Genomic DNA, 16538 nt, shown 5'->3' with positions numbered 1-16538 from the left:
GATTATCGTAATTGACTTTTGAGGCTGCGCTGCTGGTTTTCCACTTGTTTTCTTCACACCATCATATTTAAGAGTAAAGCTATAATATATCATTATTTATACATAAAAATTAGAAAAATTTAAATAAATGCCCTTTTTAGTGGGGTAATAAATAATTTACCCCAAATTTTGGGGTTAAAGCATAAATACCCTTAAATTAAAGTATTTAAACGAAAATACCTCAAATATCTCTTTAAATACCAAAACTACCCTTCTAATTTAAATTACTATTTTATTTAAGGGTAATAAACAAATTTACCATAAATTTTGGGGTCAAAGCATAAATACCCTTAAGTTAAAGTATTTAAACCAAAATGCCCCAAAATAATACCGAAACTGCCCTTCCTCTATTTCTATATAAACCACATATCTTCCTTCATTTTTAACATATCTGAGAGAGATTTCTGAAGAGAGAAATTAAGTTCGTGTTCAAGATTTCGGGCGTGAAGAGAAAAGTTTGTCATTACGAGGTATTTATCCCTGTCATTACTTTAATCGTTATTATTTTATTGATAATGCAATTATATGTGATATTTTATATAATAAATTATAGTTGTATGTAATATGTAAAATAATAAAAATTAGATAGGTTATGTTTTAAATATTATAGTAGTATAGGATAACATGATATTACTTTAATCGTTATTATTTTATCAATAATGTAATTATATGTGATATTTTATATAATAAATTATTAGGATATGTTTAATAATATTATTTTGTCAAATTGAAGTATGAAATAGGTATAATTGTGTAATAGACATCTGTAAATACTATTTTTAGTCGTATTATTTATGTTAATTATATATTTGATTTGGGCAATATACAATTTACCCCCAAATTTTAGGAGTTAACAAAAATACCCTTATATTAAAATTTTTTAACGAAAATGCCCCAAATATCCTTTTAAATACCAAAACTATCCTTTTAAATTAAATTATTATTTGTTAAAGTTTAATAACAAAATATGATATATTTAAGTAGTCACAATATATAATTGAATTATGGAATAGGAATAATTATGTAATAGACATATGTAAATATTATTTTCAGTCGTATTATTTATGTTGATTATATATTTTATTGTAGGATTAATCTAAATGGCTGGATATGCTTCAATTAGATATGGGGGAAATTGGATAGAAAAGGGTGATAATGTTATAAAATATGTTGGAGGTAATAGGAAATTGATTAAAATTTCAGAACACACATCATTCGAAGAATTAATCAAAATAGTGAGCGACAAGTGTAATATAGATCGACGGATATTTAACATTCAGTTAAGCATGAAACCGAGGCATCTCGACGACGGTGTTCCGATAGAAATTTCGAATGATGAAGATGTTGAGGTTCTTAACGGTCTATCTAACCTCTTCAAAGAATGTGTTCCAATATTTGTTATAACTAAATTTACTGATGATAGTTACGAGACTCAACAAGCGAATGAAGATTTTCAAGGTGGTGAGTCGAGCAGTTATCCAGAAAATCAAACTATTGGTGTAGAAGAGATGCAAAATATCCAGATCAATCCGAAACAAGAATTCTTAGAGGAAGATTTTGCACATATAAATGAAGTTAACGTTGATGCATTGTATCACGCAGAAGAATTCCTTAATGGGGGCGAAGCAACTTTTCCAGACTGGAGTGAATTTAATGGAAAGGTTGAACATAATATTCCAATCGAAGAACCAGAGATTGAAGAGAAGACCTATGGTAATAACGATATTGGAGGTACGAGTTATTTTCCAGAAATAAATCTTGCTGGTGGGAATGTTCTTACTGATGCATTTCATTGGTTACCACCTTTTCCTGATCAACCATCTACATCTAGAAACTCTAAAGCATCGACGGATACTGATTCTCCAAAAGTTGGTACATTATTTCCTAGTAAACAACATGTGATTGATGCGATAACTCAAGACGCACTTCGTAGGGGATATCAATTTAGAGTGAAAAAATCAGACACGCTTAGATGGGTTCTTGAATGTCGTAACAAAGAATGTAAATGGCGTGCACGGGCAGTTAGGGTGGGAGAAACTGATAGCTTTGAATTACGTCGTTTGGATAGCTGTCACACATGTTGCAGAAATCAGATATTACCTCATCATAGGCAAGCAGGTGCTCGAGCTTTGGGGCAGATTTTGAGGACCAAATTCATCTTAGTTGATCGTATTTATCGACCGAAGGAGATCATTGCTGATATCGCCGACCGATATAAAATTGATATATCATACGCACAAGCATGGCGGGCGAGAAATTGGGCGCTTCAATCATTGAGGGGGACACCGGAAGAGTCATTTATGTTGCTGTCAGAGTATTGCCTTAATTTGGAGCGTTGTAATCCGGGGACGGTGAATCTGACATCCACGTCGTTAACCCGAAACCATAACTCCTCTCCCAAAGTCACCTTATTTACCGCTCGAAGGATGAAGGAATGTATTAGGACCCCACTAAATCGACTATCCTTCAACTCTAGGAAGTGTCCGAAGCATGTACGTCGAAACATTTGTAATTGTCTCTCTGTTAATAATTTTTTGATCACGACTCCAATATCTCTATATCCACGTGTAGTAACTTGAGCCTTGAAGTGTTTTTCGAGAGGAAATCGCAGTTCATCTTTGCTTTCGTCTCTTTTTCTCTTTTGTATAGCTACCTGTATGAAAATTAAATTACAATTATATTAAATTTATATAAATTTTACGGAAGAAATTATTCAATTCCATACATAGAGGCCTTATTTGAAAAAATAGATATCAAATTCGAATTCTACACGTCAAAAAACCTTAAGATGGTTAAATTTTAATTTAATCGCATATGAAAAATATCAAAAAAGCCCTAAAATTTAATAGAATTGCATTCTGCCCCCTGATTCTAACCAGAGGAAACGCATGCTGGATAACTCTGAAAAACAGCAATTTGGCCCACCACGGGAATTCGCGTGTCCACCACGCGAATTCGTGCGTCAACCTCGCGAATTCGTGAGTCCACCGCACGAATTCGGGGGGTTGACCGTAAGTTTGCCAGCCCACCAAGTTTTCTAATTTCTAATATTGCCCACCACACGATGAAATACGCAGTTTCACCCCCAACCACACGATTCCGTGTAGTCCACGAAGTTTGAAAAGTTCAAAACACCTCCCCGTCTACACGAATTCTGACCACACGAATTCATGTGGTCACTGCGCCATTCGCGTGGTGACTGTCGAATTCGTGTGGCCACGTTTCACCCTCCAAACTTCGTTTTTCAAACTTCATTTCAACAACAATCAACTCTACACCTAATCTAACATAAAAGCCCTAACATAATTCATCACAATCAGCAAACAATCAAGCATTTTACACCCAAATTTCAAACCGAACCCTAACGCAATTTACACCCAAATTTCACATCAAATCGCTCAAATTGTGAAATGAAATGCATAAAGAGATGACAAGGGTTGTTTTACTAACCTTTTTGTCCATCGTCGTTGCCGGAAAAGTCGGAAAAATCACCGGATAAAGTCGGAGTTGCCGAGTGCGCGAAACGTGAGTTCAAAACGGACTGTTTTCGTGTGTTTGGCTTTTGTGCGCGTGGTTATGGAGGATTTTGAGTGGAGGGGCATTTTCGTCTCTTCGCAATTTTGGGGCATTTTCGTTTAATGTTAAAAGTTTGGGGTAATTTCGTTTTGCCCCTTAATCTTTGGGGTAATTATTTTAATTTCCCTAAAAATTATATATATATAAAAAATTTTTATGTATAAATAATGATATATTATCATATAATTAAATAATTAAAAATAATGTAATATTAAATTATATAATAATATATTATTATTTATATATAAAATTATACAAATAATATTATTGTATATTTAATAAGAGTCAAGTTTGGTAAAGAACAATCAAACATTTTGGCTCCACTTTGGTCCTTTTTCTCCGATTCTAAAGTGTGATTATGAATAGGAAGAACAATATCAAACCCTTACCAAACGACTACATTCTTAATCCATTATTAATTATTTTCTACTTCAAATATGAAGTAAAAAAAAAAAAAAAGTAGATTTTGTTGGGTTAGGCAGCAAGCATCAGTTGAAAATCCTTACATTCTTGATTATATCATTAATATAGCTTTATTAAAATACTAAAAAAATAATAATAATTAATCTCCCCAGTCATAAAGTGGATTATCGGATCATGCGCAAGGATTTTTTTTCTAATTTCCTCATTAATGAGGGACAATTAAGCCACGTGAAAGTGGGTCAACTAGGAATAAAGTAGTCTATGAAAATTAATTATTTCAAAAGAAGAACCAAAAAAGAGTGGTATCTTTGGAAGGAAAATTGGGTTCACATGACTATTCTCCTCCTATTTATCGTCAACAGTCAACGATAAATGATGCCCTTTCATTCCAATTAGAAAAATTGGGGTTTGGCGGGGGCCAAAAGCACTCATTTTCACCGAAAAAGTATCTTTTTATTCCAAATTTTTATTTTTTAATTCTAAAACTCTTAAATATTCATCTATAAATAATTAAAATTAACAATTTTAATAATAAAATTATTATTTTATTTATAATATTAAAAATATACTAAAATTTAATTTTTTTCTCTTATAAACTTCAAAAACTAAAAGTTTTCTCCTACTTTAAGTTTTAAAAAATGATAGTTTCTCTTTAGAGTTTAGTTTTTAAATCTTTGACGTTAAAGACACTATTGTCGACGATGAATATCTTTCAATGTCTTTTCTCTCTCCAATAGCCAAGGTTCTCTCATTTGGAAGCTTAGACAACGTCAATTGACATTGAAAATAAATCTTAACTTTATCAAAAAAACAAAAACAAGATCGAATAAAGACGAGATCTTATTTTCGTCAAGGAGAAAAAGATGGTGGGTTTAGGATTGTCAATCAAAGGAAAAGATTGTATAAGAGTGACCATCAGAGTAAGAGAAATGAGATGCTATTGGAGAAGCACAGAAGATAGGGTTAGAATTTGAAAACTAAACCCTAAGAGAGAAAATGTCATATTTTAAAACTTAACTTTTGAGAAAAATTATTAGTTTTTATGCTTTAAGGGGGGAAGAAATAAAATTTTAAAGAGTTAGTGTTTCGTTAACTTTAATCATTTATGGGTATGTAAATGAAAATTTTTAAATCAAGAGGTAGAAATTTGAGATAAGAGGATACGTTGGATGGGAAATTGTTCTTTGGCCTTTGGTGGAAGTTGCTAACTGGCCATTTCATTTGTCTTTGTCTTCCACCTCGCACCAGTTTTTAAAATCCATTGACTTGTTGACTTCATAGAATTACAAAACTATCCTTACTCACTCATGGTTTCTTATCGTCAAGCCGCCCCGCATTAAGAAAACCCATCAATCATCTCTTTGATTTATATCGAAATTATATGTTTGCCGTTTCTTTCACTGTTTTAAACACGTTTTTGTAATATTTTTAGATAAAAATATATAAAATATTTATTTTATATATATTTATTGCATTAGAGGTTAATTTTTTATAAATAATTAAATAAGAGATATTAATTAAAATCGATAAAAAAAATTTCAACCTTTTTAGGCAAATATACAATGATTTTACTTTTATAAGTAAATTTATTTTAATTTCAAAAATACTCTTTCTGACTTATTACGTGACCTTTAGCAATTTATGTGTGCGTATCATAATGTATGAGTGTATACAAGGTGCGTAGAGTGAGTATAGATTGCGTGCAGAGTGTGTACAAGGTACGTAAGGTGCATACAAAGTGTGTGTGTGTGGGGGGGGGGGTGGTATAGAGTGCGGGGGTGTGTGTGGAGTGCTTATAAGCTGCGTGGGTGCATACGGAGTACGTGCAGAGTGCGTAAAAAATATAAATAAATATATTTATTTATTTATATTTTTTATGCACCCACACACTCCACACGCACTTTGTATACACCCTACACGTACCCTACGCACCTGGTACACACCTTGCACGCACCCTGTACTCACTCTACGCACGTTGTACTCACCTTATCCACCCTGCACGCACCCTATACGTATCTATACACCTTGTACACATCCATACACTGTAATACGCACACGTAAGTTACTAAAAGTCACGTAATAAGTCAAGAATGATATTTTTGGAATTAAAAGTAAATTTGCTTATAAAAGTAAAATCGTTGTACTTTTGCCTAAAAAGATTTATGCGAAAATTTTTTTACCTATTTTAATTAATATCTCATTAAATGACATCTTTTACAAAAAAAAATTGACATCTTTTACAAAAAAAATTCTTTTACGTAAAACCCAATTCAAATATTGATAAGTTGGGTTTATTTTTTTCCAAGATCAAATCATATTATTTTTTAAATATATTTTTATTTTTTTTGTAATTCATCATTTTATTATTTAAATTGTTGAAATAAAAAAATGACAGTTTACTACGATGACCAATTGAAGATGAAAATTTTATTATTTTATTAGTTTTATTTCCAAGCAATTTTACAATAATAGGTTTTAATGTTCATTATTTTTATTAAAATGGTGCTATAATATATGACATTGTGTTACATTAAACTTGTATTTAAATATTTTATATTTTTTATAATTGTTTTTTTCATTCTCTTATTTACTATTAAGAAAGATTTACCATGTCTAAAACAGTAAAAAATGAAATACCAATTACTCTCTTCGTCCACGAGGCTCAACCAATTTAATCTCATTTTTAATTACGAGAAATAAAACAACAATTTTTTTTCTTTTAATTCACGTAAAAGAAACAAATAGCGTAAGAAAACTAAAAGCAATACAGTTGCACTATGAGTTGGTATGAAGAAACCAAGGGCCAGATGGATTTTGGACTTGTGATTTCACTTCGACATCATCAGGTGGGCAGGACCCATCCGTCGAAATTTATAGATAAGGTTAGATTCAAACTGAATCAAGTTCAAGCTCGATTTGACTTAATAATAATATAGCTCGAGTCTGCTTAAGCTCGAACTCGATTTGAGTTCGGCTCAACTCATTTTGAATTCGAATATTCGTTATTAAAACAACGTCATTTTAATACATACTAGTCAAAACGATATCATTTTGTATCAAAAATTTTAATTTACAAATTTTGACAATTAAACTCGAACTCGAAAACATTGGCTCGAGCTCGCTCGAGCTAGCTTAGGACTGACTCGTTTCGAGCTTGTTCGAATAGAATTTGAGTTCGAACTTAAATAAACTCAATTCGAATCTAACTTTATTTATAGGTACGGTTGATCTGGGATGGTACAAAATACGAAATTTGACTAATAAAGTGGCATCTTCTGCAATTATATTCATTTCTAGGGTCATTTTCATTTCCAAAGCCTTATAACTTACATGCCCCCTCCCTTCCCTAACTAAATTTCAAATCGCAGTTGCATTTGTTCCCGGCAAAAACTCAACCGGAGTAACTAACCAAAATACCCAAAATGCCTAAATTACCCTTCCTATTTTCGGTACTTCTGGTTACTATTTTCGTTCTCCTTCTAATCTCCATGCCCATCCAAGTAAATTCCCAAATTCCGAACGCAGAAGAGCTGTCCATCCTCCTCAACCTTAAGCAAGAACTGGGAAATCCACCATCTCTCAATTCCTGGAACACCACGTCATCACCCTGTGACTGGCCGGAAATCAACTGCACAGAAAATTCTGTCACCGGGATTTGGCTGTCGAACAAAACCATCACCAGAAACATTCCACCAACAATTTGCAACCTGAAAAATTTAACCATCCTTGACCTTTCCGTCAACAACATCCCCGGAGAGTTTCCCGGTATATTGAACTGCACCAGGCTTCAAATTCTCGACCTTTCTCAGAATCTTTTCGTGGGTCCAATTCCAGACAATATCGACCGCCTTTCGGCTCTCCAATACATCAACTTCGGGGGCAACAACTTTTCCGGCGATATTCCTCCGAGCATAAGCCGATTGTCGCAGTTGCAGACGCTGTATCTTTATCAAAATGAGTTCGACGGCACGTTTCCGAAAGAACTCGGTGACTTATCTAATCTCGAAGTGCTGGGATTGGCTATGAATAGCAAGTTTAAACCTGCTAGAATTCCAGTCGAATTTGGAAAGTTAAAGAAGTTGCAGATTCTGTGGATTAATGAAGCAAACTTGATGGGTGAAATCCCGGAATCTCTCACTAATCTTACTAATCTTGTGACCCTCTCTTTGGCAATAAATAACTTGGCAGGCCCTATTCCTGCTGGATTGTTTTCATTAAAGAACTTAACTTTCTTGTATCTCTTCCACAATAAGCTATCTGGGGAGTTGCCCAATTCGTTTGAAAATCGGAATTTGGTTGAGCTTGATCTTTCGGCCAATAATTTAACCGGTTCCATACCAGAAGACTTTGGGAAGTTGCAGCATCTGCAACTGTTTAATCTCTTTTCAAATCAGTTTTCCGGAGAGTTGCCTTCAAGTATAGGCCTAATGCCTTCTGTGACAGGTTTTCGCGTGTTTGGGAACAAGCTGAGTGGAGTCTTGCCACCAGAATTAGGACTCCATTCAAAGCTTCTAGCATTTGAGGTGTCTTCTAATCAATTCAGCGGTCCCCTGCCTGAACATTTATGTGCTGCTGGTGTTTTGACAGGAGTGGTTGCTTTCTCTAACAATCTTAGCGGCCAGGTGCCAAAATCGCTTGAAAATTGTAGCACTTTGCGCACTGTTCAGCTTTACGACAACAACTTCTCCGGAGAGATTCCGTTGGGCATCTGGACAGCTTTCAATCTGTCAAGCTTGATGCTGAGCAACAATTCTTTTTCGGGTCGGTTGCCTAGCAAATTGGCATGGAATTTGACAAGGTTGGAAATCAGTGACAACAGATTTTCAGGGCAAATCCCTCCTGGAGTTGCTTCCTGGAAAAATTTGGGTGTTTTTGAGGCAAGCAACAACCTCTTCTCTGGTGAAATTCCGGTGGAGTTAACCAGTCTTTCTCGTCTCAATAGTCTACTACTTGATGGCAATCAACTTTCAAGTGCACTGCCTTCCCATATAATTTCCTGGCAGACACTTACTAAGTTGAATCTTTCCAGGAATCAAATTTCTGGTAAAATCCCTGCAGCATTTGGGTCTTTACCTGATCTGCTTTATTTAGATCTATCAGGGAATCAATTCTCTGGCGAAATCCCACCTGAATTGGGTCGGTTGAGGCTTACACTTCTCAACCTGTCATCCAACAAACTTTCAGGAGAGATCCCAAAAGAGCTCAATAACCTTGCATATGAAGACAGTTTCTTTAACAACTCCAATCTTTGTTTTGATACTCCAATTCTTAACCTTCCAAGTTGCAAGACCGAACACCGTGGCTCCAGCAAAATTTCTCCCAAACACCTTGTCATGATTTTAGCTCTTGCATTCTTTGTTCTCTTAGTTGCAGTTCTATTGGGCTTGTTTGTGTTTAGAGACTACCAGAATAAAAAGCAAAAGCAAGAGCTTGCGACATGGAAGCTCACCTCCTTCCATAGGCTGGATTTCACAGAATCAAACATTCTGTCAAATTTGACAGAAAGTAATCTGATTGGAAGTGGGGGCTCAGGACAGGTCTACCGGATTGCCATCAACGGTTCAGGTGAATTCGTTGCTGTGAAAAGGATCTGGAATAACAGAAAACTGGATGAAAAGTTGGAGAAGGAGTTTATTGCAGAGATTCAAATATTGGGCACGATTCGGCATTCAAATATAGTTAAGTTGTGGTGCTGCATTTCGAGTGAGAACTCAAAGCTTCTTGTGTATGAGTATATGCAAAACCAAAGCCTGGATAGATGGCTTCATGCAAGGAAGAGAAGATCTGCACCAGGGACCAATTCAGTTCATCATGTTGTTCTCGAGTGGCCAATGAGACTTCAGATTGCCACTGGAGCTGCACTAGGTCTATGCTATATGCACCATGACTGCGCACCTCAGATCATTCACCGAGACGTAAAGTCTAGCAATATCTTGTTAGACTCTGAATTCCAAGCAAAAATTGCAGATTTTGGACTGGCTAAGATGTTGGCTAAACAGGGAGAGCCTCACACAATGTCTGCGGTGGCAGGCTCTTTTGGTTATTTTGCTCCGGGTAAGAAGCATTCACAAACTGATAATTTTTGTTCTTTTCATAACACAAATTGTAGCATCCGCATCAACGTAATTCTTTTATTTCATTGCAGAGTATGCTTACACAACAAAAGTGAACGAAAAGATTGATATCTACAGCTTTGGAGTGGTATTGCTGGAGTTGGTGACAGGGAAAGAAGCAAATAACGGAGATGAGCATACGAACCTTGCGGAATGGGCATGGAGACACTATGCAGAAGAAAAGCCTATCATGGATGTTTTCGACCCAGAGATAAAGGAACCAGATTACCTGGAACAAATGACCACAGTATATAAACTAGGACTTATTTGTACAAGCAACTCGCCAAACAATAGGCCTTCGATGAAAGACGTTTTGGAGATTCTTCGTCGGTGTAATCCTGCAGAAGCTTATGGGGCTAGAAAGACAGAAAGTGAGGTTGATGCAGCTCCCGCTCCTGGCACTGCTAACTATCTTTATAGTTATAAGCGCAGTAACAGGGTGACTGATGGAGGAGAAAATGATAGTCTCATATAAAATTGCAACAAGATTCTGAGTGTTGCTTTAGCATAAGTCCTGTTGCCACTTCACGTTTGTACTCTGTATAATAAAATCCCTGTCCACTAGGTTTAAATACTCGTGTATACATTTCAAGTTAATTCATCAACAGATCTCAACTTTGGACTTCAGTCCTTTCACCACTGGGTGAGTTGTGAATAAGGCTAAAACCAAGTTCGAGCTTGCCTAACTACAAAAAGTAGAGTTTATTAGAAAAAAGTGTACATCACAAAACTAAAAAGATGTAATTGATATAACTACAAACAGTTGAGTGTGTTATAAAATCTGAAACACAGAGCACAAATCCAGATCTTATCCAACAGGGTCTATTTTTATACACACACGTCCCAATCAAACGACTCACCTAAAATAAGTACAGCACAGCTCTAATAAAGGTCAAGAAGTCTATAAAGCACCAATGTACATAATGAGTTTCTTGGGCAACCCCGATCATCGCACAGGACAGCAAACACCTAAAACTATAAGCTAATTCTCCAGTTATGATCAGTGCGTGGTTGACTGCAGCCCAACTTGGGAAGCTTTCACCCCTATTGAATTCTTTTATGTAAGTGATCATGCTGGCCTGCAATAAATGAGGAACTTACCGAGGTAGTTGATCTCTTCTCTGCCATAGCAGTGATTTCCAGATTTTACAGAATGATAAGACTTCCCAAACTTTATGCCGTTGTCTCCAAGCTCAATCTGCCACAAAAAAACCACAGAAACCAAAAGGAGAGCATAAAAAGATCACAATTTGCATAAAAAAATGTGGGTGCAAAAACACATGCCTTGTCATCGGCTTCTGCAAAGATTCTGACCTAGCTCCATCTTGAGATTGGACAATGGTTCCAAGCGCATTATTTGTCTAGATAGAACAAGAAATGTGTAATAAGTTAACTTGTGTGCCCAATGACATATTATAGATAAGAAATAAGAGAACAAGCCTATCAGATCCCCAGAACACAAAACATAATCAGGCTCTTAAGCACAGTTATTGGAAACATAGCATACATATGGTGAAGAACCTGCCACCACATATGCACCAGTCAAGAGGGTGCTTGAGTAAAACATTTAACAAGTTCAATAAGAAGGAATTTGAGAAGAACACTTGAGGCAGTTGCAAGAAGATGAAGTGAGTAATGCTGAGGAGCAGAAGAAAATATTAAGTTGAAAGTGTATACATGGAATAAGCTTTTCAGACTTGGCCATGGTTACAGTCACCCAAGTTGCCTAGCTACACAAAATGAGTGGTATATAAACATACAAAATTTAAGCAGCATATTAGCCAACTATAACCAAATCAAATTATAACATAATCAAATTAAGATGAAAGGTATATGAACCTCCAATTCCTCTGACAAGCTATTCTGAAATACCCCGCTTCCTTTTGGACATGCATTTTCCAGAAGTGTGCCCAAATCAGCAGTATACTCACCACCCTGCAAAGACTCCTGACTTCACTATCTCCAAAACTTCCAGTGATCAACTGCCATCTTTAACCCAAAATCCTCAAACAGGGAAACTCACCTCGCAATTGAGGTTCTTTGTGCTGGATTTTGACTCAAATACCCTTTCAGCAATTTGTAATACTTCAGTCTGATTACATGGTTTGACTAGTTCTTGACCAACCTTAACAGCACCCCCTTTCCAATCTAACAGTCCTCCAGAGGATACGGCGTTGACACCCTCCATGATGGCCGAACCCATCTGTGCAGTTTCAGCATTAACTACTTCACATGAAACAAGCTTAGGAATGGTTTCCACCAATTTGGCCGATGGAACCTCATTGCCAACAACAGGAAAACTGTTTACATGCATCAAAATCCGCTCATTTGCAGCATCTGACTTATGATCAACAGTTTCACCCAATGGCATATAAGCTACAGAACAATCTTTTTCACTCACCAAATTCTCACCAGATGACCGGGCATCTAGAGATGGCAAATGACAAAATCCTGCATTATAGCCAATCTGTGATGCTACACTGGAACTACTTGCACCACATTCTGGAGAAAAAGGCACCGGCCTTTGTGGACTAACAGAGGCCCACTTCATGGCTTTGTTTGGCTGCACCTCCACGGTTTCATGCTTATTTTTTCTCTTACCATGTCTTCCATAAGATGCAGAGACATCATCGCAAGCTTTTCCTGCCTGATCATTTAAGTTCCTAGATGATCGAGACCGTTTATACCCATCTGGGAAAACAAAAGCAGGAAGCCACCTTCTGCGTACATGAGAAACAAATATATCCATCCCAGGTTTCCAAAACATGTACATGCCTATCTCTTGCCTGAAGTTATCGACCGTTCCTCGTATGTCAAATTGTTGACGTTCTTGATCACTTGCTCCCTCTTTCCTCCGCAAACCCATGAAAAACGCAAAATTTGGGCACTGCTTGGATGTGTCTATGTACTCATTTGGATATGGATGGCATTGCAGCATCCCATTTGTATCCCGCTCTATCTGCATAGAGAAACATCAAAATCAAGTATTAGAAAGATGTGGATTTCATGTCTTCAATCATTTAAAAGGAAATTATCATAAGTAATTCACAAAACTTGACTGAAAAAGTAGCAGGTTATAGCCTCTCAAAATAATGTTCTGAAGACAACTTTTACCTTCAAGGTAAGTTGCCTAAACCGTGACTCCACCCAACCCTTCCAAGCCAGCAAATCATTGGCATCTGCTGCAACTATGTCAACCTGCAGATAGTTCTTGTATGCCTCAAAGAAAAGATAAGGCTCAAAAAGTGCACTCCATTGGACTTTGTTGAACTCAATGTCCTACATTAGAACAAATAAGGAAGGAAAGGGCCTCAATAGTGAAATGTAGAAAGACAAAGGAAGATATATTACCAATTATGCACTCACCTCACAGATCTTGTGGCCAAACTGGAACTGCTCCATCATAACTTGGAGAGTACTTACAGAGACATTGTAGCTAGAGTTCATACAAGGATATGCTGGAGTTATTATTGGCATATGATGAGATCGGTCTCGAGGGTTTTTACGAGGATCCCATACTGGGAATCCTAGTTCATCCTCCTCTATTGGACATAGCATGACAGGGTTTGGCCAACGCCACTGCGTATAAACTCTGAAAAAACGAGAAACCAGCATACTAGGAATTGCATTAGGATAAAATTGGCACACACGTGCAACCAAAAGAGCCCAATTTACACCGCCAAGAAATCCAGTAACCTACACACAAATGAAAAAGAAAATGAAAACCATCATATAAAAGTGAAATAGCCATGGCAACAACAGAAAGAAAAAATAAAGGTTCTCACATTTGAATAAACACCACGCCTTTTAGCCCAAAATTTCAAACATCTAAGCGTTGTGCGGAAGTGCTGCAGTATTTTAAGGAATTAAGCAGCAGTAACAAACCGCAGAATTGAATAATATAGGGAACCAATTATAATATGCTTACCTCAACATTTGGAACATGTTTAAGAATTTGATCTGCAACCCTACATCCATTAAGACTTCGAACAGTTTGCTCATCAACATTACACAGCACAGACATGTGCGAAATGTCAATGTCCTGTAAAAAGTCCATTCCAGAACTACACTGGCATCAAACAAAACAAGTACCAAATATGCATCAACAACAAATTGAGACTGCTAATGGAAAACATTTTCCCATTCAAGTCTCAAGGTGCTGTAATGAGTTAGATTGAAAACAATCAAACCAATCAAGCAATAACATGCAACGTCAACAATTTCTGTCCATTAAAGGTATGAATCACCGTAGCATCCTAGCAACCAAAATGTACTCAGAAAAGTAGTCACTGCACAAGACAAGCACAAAACCTGTCCAACTGACATTAAAATTAAAGGAAGTTGCCCTTTAACCTTGGCCATTTGTCCCTTATTTAATTTAATCAGTAAATGGTTGGAAGGTAATGGCACATATCAGGCTCAAATCTTATAAACCAGAATATATCACCAAAGAATAACTAGAAAATGAAATAATTATATTAACTAACAACTTACTTCTGGAACAACCAGAAGAGAAATACTTGCATAAAGAAGATCGATTGATATTCCTTGGAACTTGAATTTCATAACTGGGACATGAGCATCTGGAATTGGTTGAAGCTCAGTAACTTCTTCCATTTTAACCAATATATCATGCAAAATAATGAAGAAATCTTCCTGGAGAAGTGACCATAGAATTAGTAAAAACCTTTAAAGAGGTGTTCAGATTCACTGCATACACCATGAATCAGCCAGATTTATTAATTACCTCTCGGCTGATATAAGAAGGCCCAACACATAGAGCGTCTATGTCAGACCCTGGGCCATGTGCCTGCCAATATAGAATGTGTTACTAAGTCTCCAAATAAGCACACACATAAACAATGTCCATCATTTCTCATTGACTATGAAATTTCAAATCTATCAACAAATTTATTGAGCTTTTGGATGCTAAAAATGATGATCTCTTAGCCCAATCTTTTCCTCCAAATAACTAAGAAATTCTCACAAGATGCTGTAATAGTCACTTGCATCTTTTTATCTTGTTTTAATTTTTTTCCAGGACATAATCCAATTACAAATTTATCCCATGTTCCAAACTATCACTAAGTGGATATCATTTACTACATCAGAATGTGTCAAATAGAAACATTGGTTTCCATGTTGTAAGCAAGGCTCAGGTGGCACAAAAATGTGTGCATGATCTAGAAAATGATAAAACAAAGTAAATCAAAACTCAGACTTACCCCGAGACAATAAGACCCAAAAGTAAAAATAATGGCATTTGCATCCTCCACCATCTTATCAGTGTAGCCCCTTTGACTGGTCAATTGCCTAACCCATTCTTTTACAATCTACAAAAGCAATAAAGTTGTTCATATCCATCCATTTGAAATAACTTACGAAAAAACCCCTTCTCTCCCACTATATACAAATTCCTATGTCTGAAAACACTTTAATTTGATTATCTGTTTGCAAGTTTAACATTTTGTTCTTTCTATAAAGAATAAGGCACGGTTTATGTCCCAAGCCCACGATTCACTCATCATACAAATCCTTAAGCAACATTCACATAAAAGTTTATTGAATTAAACCTACGTGGTAGGATAAAATCTCCAAATTGAGTTTTTTCTTTTGAGCATCAATGGACCAACAACATAACAACTTAAATAAGCAGATAAGTTACCTGATCAAGGCGCCCAATTACTTCTTTTTTCTTTGCATCTTCTTCTTCGCTTGCATACAGACCCGAATCAACCAAAAACTTCCAGCATACAAAAAAAAAAAATCAAAATCCAGAAAAAATAAATTGAAACGAAGTATATTTCAAAAAAGTAATACACAAAAAAAGAAAATTACCTTCTCCAAATCCCTATTACGCTGAAAATCAGCCTCGGTGGGCTCAGCTACAGAGATTGGCTTGGTGATTCCGTAACTTTTCACTTCCTGCGAGGAAGGAGGCGCTGGACTCTGAGAACCCACCATTTCAGTGACCTAATCACATCAAAACCCCCTAATATAACTAAAATTGGTCATGCAATTCCCGTCAAAATCGAATCATTCAGGGTAAACCCTAAAATGAAACTGCACAGGGGTTGATAGATCTGAAATTGGGCATCTCAAAAAGGGAGAAAAATGGTGGGTGAGGTCAACGGAAGAGTTTGGAAAAGGGGTTTTAGATTGGATTAATGCTGTTAAATTAATAATTTATTGTGTAAATGAAATGAGGAAGAATAAGTACAGTTGTGAACAACGCGCTTTGCTTGCTTCTTGTCTACTCTGATCTTTAACCTTTCACTTTTTTCGCCAACTGAATAAATCATCTATTTACCTGAAAATATTTGGGATTTTCAAAGGAAGATCATAATGAATAATTTACTGAAAATTAATTTGTTTTTATGATATCTT

The 16538-nt window shown here is 36.0% G+C and overlaps 2 protein-coding genes across 10 annotated transcripts; one reads left to right on the top strand and one right to left on the bottom strand.

The window, feature by feature from the left end:
* The first annotated feature begins 7375 nt into the window (after nt 1-7375).
* Nucleotides 7376-10951, top strand: LOC123194107 (receptor-like protein kinase HSL1). Its single transcript, XM_044607259.1, has 2 exons — nt 7376-10092; nt 10184-10951. The coding sequence occupies exons 1-2, from the start codon at nt 7461-7463 to the stop codon at nt 10624-10626; spliced, it is 3075 nt and encodes a 1024-aa protein (XP_044463194.1). The 5' UTR covers nt 7376-7460; the 3' UTR covers nt 10627-10951.
* LOC123194111 (nuclear poly(A) polymerase 4) lies at nt 10902-16515 on the bottom strand. 9 transcript variants are annotated; one of them, XM_044607266.1, is made up of 14 exons: nt 15990-16515; nt 15817-15894; nt 15377-15484; nt 14899-14961; nt 14646-14807; nt 14080-14193; nt 13937-13999; nt 13518-13847; nt 13266-13430; nt 12175-13110; nt 11991-12086; nt 11829-11877; nt 11466-11512; nt 10902-11349 (listed from the first exon to the last, which is right to left on the bottom strand). In XM_044607266.1, exons 1-13 carry the CDS (start codon nt 16113-16115, stop codon nt 11505-11507), a joined length of 2298 nt encoding a protein of 765 aa, XP_044463201.1. In that variant the 5' UTR covers nt 16116-16515; the 3' UTR covers nt 10902-11349; nt 11466-11504. The 9 variants fall into 9 exon arrangements, 6 of the variants coding, with proteins under 6 accessions (XP_044463201.1, XP_044463198.1, XP_044463203.1 ...); XR_006497224.1 differs by having other exon boundaries at nt 11436-11512; XR_006497226.1 differs by having other exon boundaries at nt 11436-11512; nt 11829-11881; nt 15990-16514.
* Nucleotides 16516-16538: the final 23 nt, after the last annotated feature.

The sequence above is a fragment of the Mangifera indica genome, chromosome 13 (assembly GCF_011075055.1).
Source record: "Mangifera indica cultivar Alphonso chromosome 13, CATAS_Mindica_2.1, whole genome shotgun sequence".
NCBI lineage: Eukaryota > Viridiplantae > Streptophyta > Magnoliopsida > Sapindales > Anacardiaceae > Mangifera > Mangifera indica.
Note: the sequence above shows the minus strand (reverse complement) of the source record. Positions and strands in the feature narration are given on the sequence as shown.

Coding starts and splice junctions, on each gene's coding strand:
- LOC123194107 (XM_044607259.1), top strand. CDS start 7,461: ATGCCTAAATTACCCTTCCTATTTTCGGTACTTCTGGTTACTATTTTC. Junction 10,093..10,183: donor TTTTGGTTATTTTGCTCCGG/GTAAGAAGCATT, acceptor ATTTCATTGCAG/AGTATGCTTACACAACAAAA.
- LOC123194111 (XM_044607262.1), bottom strand. CDS start 16,115: ATGGTGGGTTCTCAGAGTCCAGCGCCTCCTTCCTCGCAGGAAGTGAAA. Junction 13,848..13,936: donor GGCGTGGTGTTTATTCAAAT/GTGAGAACCTTT, acceptor ATTTGTGTGTAG/GTTACTGGATTTCTTGGCGG. Junction 13,431..13,517: donor TTGGCCACAAGATCTGTGAG/GTGAGTGCATAA, acceptor GTTCTAATGTAG/GACATTGAGTTCAACAAAGT.